This window comes from Triticum dicoccoides, chromosome 7B, assembly GCF_002162155.2.
Source record: "Triticum dicoccoides isolate Atlit2015 ecotype Zavitan chromosome 7B, WEW_v2.0, whole genome shotgun sequence".
In the NCBI taxonomy this organism is placed as follows: Eukaryota; Viridiplantae; Streptophyta; class Magnoliopsida; order Poales; family Poaceae; genus Triticum; species Triticum dicoccoides.
This window is the reverse complement of record NC_041393.1, coordinates 36,300,838-36,306,310: the sequence shown is the minus strand read 5'-3', so window position 1 is coordinate 36,306,310 and position 5,473 is coordinate 36,300,838. Positions and strand designations below refer to the sequence as shown.

Here is a 5,473-nt window from a genome sequence, read left to right as displayed (position 1 = left end):
CTTCCTTTGATCAAGTTTAGAGAAAAACTCTTAATATTACAACACTGATCTTGTACTATAGCTGTTGTTATTTGTTAGTGTAAACTTTATAATAGACCTTATAAAAAGGAAACGAGAGTATCAATTTTGACATATTTCACTGATTTTCGTACATTTCTAGATCTAATTCATGTTTTTTCCAACAAAAGCTCGCATCAATTTCACACGACTTCAAACATATTGACACAATTTTAGTCATTTCTAAACAAGTTTCAATAATAGGTCCAATTATTTAAGAAAGCATATTCCGATTGTGTTCAGTTGCTTTAGTCTTCTTTTAATGGATTTCAAAAGCATTCCATTTCCACAGACAATTCACACAAACTTGAATTTTTTTGTATGCGGGAAACACATAAACTTGATTAAAAAACAGACATGTTAGAAAACCATTATACAGGCACCAGAGAGACATTGAACTGGATTTCTAACACAAAGTAAATCTTACAGACATGTTTTTTCATTGGAATTTCAGAACTATTTTAGTGACATTCATGAGACATCTCAGTGGAATTTGAGAATAATACCAAAACAACAAAGTACAACGAAACTGTATGTCGAGTCCGCCGCGGTAGTGGTGTTTGTAGTTCTTGGACCGCTTTTTTTTTTATAAAGAGAGCATCCTCCCCTATTTTCATTTTTTTTCAGGAACTCTCCGATTTTCATTAAGGGAAACAAACTGTGAATTACGCATGCGGCTGCTCTACTCGTTCGCCGCCACTGGTGCTGTGCTTGTGCCGCCGTGGAACAGGCGCGCACACCCTGACCAAGCTTTGCTTACGTCCACAGTGACGCCCGCTGTTTAGCGGCCTTAAAACTGTGGCTGAATGACACTCCTGATTAAAATAGCACAGCTGGGGAGGAAGGAAAGCTTCTTCATGCACTGGGTCTGAATCGGCCAAGGAGTAGTGTATGGGGTAAGTTGGAGGCTTGGAGCTTGTGTACTCAGCTGCTTGCTGAGCTTTGAGCCGCGTCGTGGGTGTGGATCAACGACGCGGCCTCGGGTCAAGGCGCCGAAACTGCGAGTTCACACAACGTTCTGGCCTCTGGCCAAGCAGAAGGGTTCTAGTTGAGTAATCCATTTGGCTTGTGGGGAAGTATTCTAATGATCCACCACTGGCAACTGGGCAGGTGAGTGATCATCCGTGACGGTGATCTAGTCCTGATATCGTCGCCTCATGGGCCATAGGCTCATAGATATGTGCCCGCCCAAAAGGATATGATATGACGAACGAAGTGGCTCCATTTGGTCAAGCGGCGTGGTGACGGGCGACGGTCGATCCTATAAATCCGTCCACCGGAGGCGTTGCCTCTTCACTCATCATTCAACACTCTTGTAAAGCGCCAGCACACGGTTAGCTCCCGATCGACCTTAGCTAAGTACTGCTCGAGTAGTACGATGCCAGGAGGAGATGAGCCAGTTTTCAGAGGTTGGGAGGCGTTTGCAGGTGCAGGCGGAGGGTTCGCAGGTATGGTAGGCAGGGGAGGGAACGGTGGTGCTGCTGGGCGTGCGATTGGAGGTAGGGGAGGGAGTGGTGTTGGAGCCAGGGGAGCTGCAGCCGTGGGTGCAGGCGTAGGAGGACAGTTCCAGTTCCAAGTGGGAGGGAACGGTGGCGGAGGAGCGTTAGCAGGCGCAGCCAGACGACAGTTGCCGGTGGGCGGGTACGGTGGCGGAGGCATGGGGGCTGCAGCCGGCGTGGGTGCCGCCGGAGGAGCGATCCCAGCGGGGTGGTTGTACGGCGGTGGAGTCAGGGAAGCTGCGGACATGGCAGAGCATGGAGGTGCAGGCAGAGCGCCGTTCGTAGCTACGGAAGGAGGGCTCAGAAACAACGACCATGTTCTGTCCGATGGTCAACCGTGGTATTACGGAAGGCCCATAGGTTTTTGGCTGCGTCCTACTCAGCAGGCGACGACAGGCAGCCAGCCAGCCTCTACCACGACGAATTCGCTAGCAAGGTTTGCTCACCATGTGACTTGACTCCCTACGATGCGATGCCAGAGAATTAATCTGCAACCTCTCTCTTTTCTTGCTAGTATAATTTTACACTTGGCTTTATCTAACTGTGTTATCTATCCAATCATTGTGCGTTGACAGCGTGAATTATGACAAGACGAACCCCTATCGGCAGCTGCTTCAACTGCACCAGCCCAACCCTCCCCCGCAGCAGACACCACGGCGGCAACAACGGTCTGCTCGTGCTCTGGCTTCTCTATTTTCTTTCAGAATGCTCTGTTGTAGGTTACTTTTCTAGACGTTTAGCTTGAGCGTTGTCTAATTTGTATCCTGTCATGCTGCGTGAAATGGTTGAACAGTGACAACGATGTCGTGAACCGGGAGCTAAATGCTGCGCGTGGCCGACGATAATGACCAACACAGGAAAAGCAAACATGGCGCCAAGAGACTAAACAATGTATATGTGTGTATCTGTTTGATGCGACATTATATGAGTTAATAAAAATGCCCTTTTATCAGAAAAAAATATACATACCCGGTGGTGTAGGACAGATATTTCCTTTTGTCATGACGGTGTGCGTGGAGAGCGTTTAATCTGTACACTTAGTTCAGCCTTTAATTAGTCCGTACACTACTACTCCCTCCTTCCATCTATATAGGGCCTAATGCGTTTTTCAAGACCGCTTTTGACTATTGATAAAATTAATACTACATGACATGCATAATGTGAAAACTATATCATTGAAAGCTTCTTTCACATACGAATTTGATAATGTGCTTTGTGTAAGTTGCATGTCATATATTATTGCTCTAATATTTGGTCAAAGTTAGTTTCGAAAAACGCATTAGGCCCTATATAAATGGAAGGAGGGAGTACTTGTAATGGTTTTCTCAACTAAATGAAAAGAATTGGCTAAAAAAAACTAAATGAAAAGAAACAAGGAATCATGTTTGTCCTTGCTTTGTTGTTCTCTGATCTCTGCAAAAGGGAACAAGAGTCCGGGTTGCACCTTTTTGGTAAGTGTGCCTTCACCCTACACCTTTGGAATTTGGTCAATGAGTGCCACAATCTAGAAAACCTTACACTTCGAAATGGCACCTCGAGGATTCTATCAAGGAATGGTGGGTAAACCAATCAAGCAGGAGCACACCCAATAGAAAAACCATGGCCTCCCTCACAATGCTCACCATCTTGAAATACTATAGTGATATAACTTTGATCTCCTCTTTCTTCAAATGAACCAAGGCAAACTATCCAACACATTAGCGTCACCGAGTTGCAACGGAAAAAGAACGTGTCGGTGTAGATCGGACTTGAAGTCACTCGAATCTTCGATGAACAATCTCACGAACCGCCCACGAACAGTCACTCAAATCAAAGACCGAAAGCACGCCCTCTCTACTTGGTCGCAAGTGTGCAGCCATCACGATCCGACAACGCTTCGCCGTCAGAGCTAATCATCGTCGGATATTAGGGGGAGGAGATTAGAACCACACTGGGCTTCTAATTATGAGGATTAGAGGAACTATACCTAGCTCTATTTAGTCAACTAGGACCAACTAATATTAGAACTAGAAGAACTAGATTAGGCTCCAAAACTCGTGCATCCAAAGGGTGAAATTCCTCTAGTATATATATAGGATGGATGGGAGAGGAAGGTGCCACAAGGAGAGGGAAAGTCCCTCCACCTTGGTCGGCCAAAATGGGGAGGAGTGCCCCTCCAATTCGGCTTCCACTCCCTTCCCAAGTGGGAAAGGGGGCGCCACCTCCATTTGGGCCCAAGTGGCCCTAGTAGCGTTCCATCACTTGACCTTTCAAACCACGTTGATATTAAATTAAATATAAAATCCTCCAAACTATTATTAGAGCCTTTTGTTATTAATTTAACATCTCTGGGAACATTTTCCGCCTATATATCATTTATCGGTAATACTCGGTATTGCCCGATAAACTCTGAAACCCTTCCGGTGACCCCGAAATGCTTCCGGTTCCTCTCGAAACTATATCGAATATTAACGAAACAATTCCAAAAATAAATCCTTGATACTCTCGTCCTAATAACACTCAGCAGATCATGATTGCCTTAAGCTTGTGACCCCGTAGGTTCGGTAAATCATAACATGAATGAAACCCCTTCCTTCAATGACCAATAGCGGAACTGTGGACGTCCATATCGATCCCTATGATTACACGAATGACATTCGAGTGAACCTTTGGTTATCATGTGATGTTCCCTTTGCTTCGCTATACTTCACAAAACCCGGGATGCATCGGTATCCTCATGAATCATCACCTGCTCATTACACCGTTTATTCTTGTTGCATGTTTTGTTCTTCTTTCTCATTATGGTGTTCCGGCATCCCTGTGACGTAGTCACCTATGTCTGGCCAGACAATGATGGATGTGTCAATCGAGAGGGCCCTAAGAATATCTCTTCATCGTCGGAGGAGCAAATCCCACTCTCGAGCTATCTAATCCCTTGTCAAACTTTCCGATGAGCCTGTAAGTTGTCGTTATGATCACTATGTTAGAGGTGATATTTGAGCAACCCCAAAGTCCACCTCATGGTAAGAAGTGACTACGATACTCTCATGGTCTACGGAGCATAACCACATGTTAACTCTCTTATTACAATTGATTACAGACGATATAATCTCAATTCATAACAAACAAGTTTGGGTCGATTCAATATGATCGTTCTTTCAATGTCATAATCTCAATGTTATTTTAGGACTATCATTACACTTAACGATATTCTAAAACATGATCACCAACAACACTTGAGCTAGTCTTAGAGACGAGCCTAGTAACCTTTTTTTATCTGTTTATCATTTCATACGTGCATATGAGTTTTCCACTGAATCACATATTCCAGGATCATAGTACTTATAACATGAAATATAAACACTTAATTATGAATATGGAAATATAATAATACAATATTATTGCCTCTAGGGCATATATATATATATCCAACAATAGGTAGCTCAGTTACTATTTTTAGTTAGATAAAATATATACGGATTAAATGTCAAAAAGGTTCTTTAGAAATTAATATGAGTGTTATACTGAGTGGAAGCATGTCTCAAAAACACGGCAAGGAGCAAATCTCAAAACAAATGAATCGCTATGGTCGTAGGTTTAGCTGCTCATCGGTTAAGACAAACATTTCTGGTGCTTATATCAGTGTGGATCATCGCTTTAAATACTGGGCTATAATGACGATGCAACCATTTTCAGAGGTCACGTTTAACAATATTGGTATATCCCCAAAAAAAAACAATATTGGTATATAATTTAGCTTATTTTAAGATTGTTGCTATTTACCGTAGCCCATTATTTTAAATGTTGATTTGGACTGAATTATCTACTTGTTGACAGTCTCAAGCCAACCCCTGTCGAAGATATCCTTGTTGTAAGTCTTTCGGAGGTGCTTATAGGGGTAGGGTGTGCGTGTGTGCGTTCATAGGGGTGAGTGTATG

At 43.6% G+C, this 5,473-nt stretch overlaps 1 protein-coding gene across 1 annotated transcript; it reads left to right on the top strand.

Moving 5' to 3' along the window:
- The first annotated feature begins 1,373 nt into the window (after positions 1 to 1,373).
- On the top strand, positions 1,374 to 2,501 carry LOC119341300 (PE-PGRS family protein PE_PGRS33-like). Its single transcript, XM_037613179.1, has 3 exons — positions 1,374 to 1,992; positions 2,132 to 2,224; positions 2,350 to 2,501. The coding sequence occupies exons 1-3, from the start codon at positions 1,436 to 1,438 to the stop codon at positions 2,399 to 2,401; spliced, it is 702 nt and encodes a 233-aa protein (XP_037469076.1). The 5' UTR covers positions 1,374 to 1,435; the 3' UTR covers positions 2,402 to 2,501.
- Positions 2,502 to 5,473: the final 2,972 nt, after the last annotated feature.

What these genes read in the sequence shown, in the direction of transcription:
- LOC119341300 (XM_037613179.1), top strand. Translation starts at nt 1,436, where the DNA reads ATGCCAGGAGGAGATGAGCCAGTTTTCAGAGGTTGGGAGGCGTTTGCA. An exon ending in ACGACGAATTCGCTAGCAAG is followed by an intron (nt 1,993 to 2,131) that starts GTTTGCTCACCA and finishes GTGCGTTGACAG; the next exon opens with CGTGAATTATGACAAGACGA. An exon ending in ACACCACGGCGGCAACAACG is followed by an intron (nt 2,225 to 2,349) that starts GTCTGCTCGTGC and finishes ATGGTTGAACAG; the next exon opens with TGACAACGATGTCGTGAACC.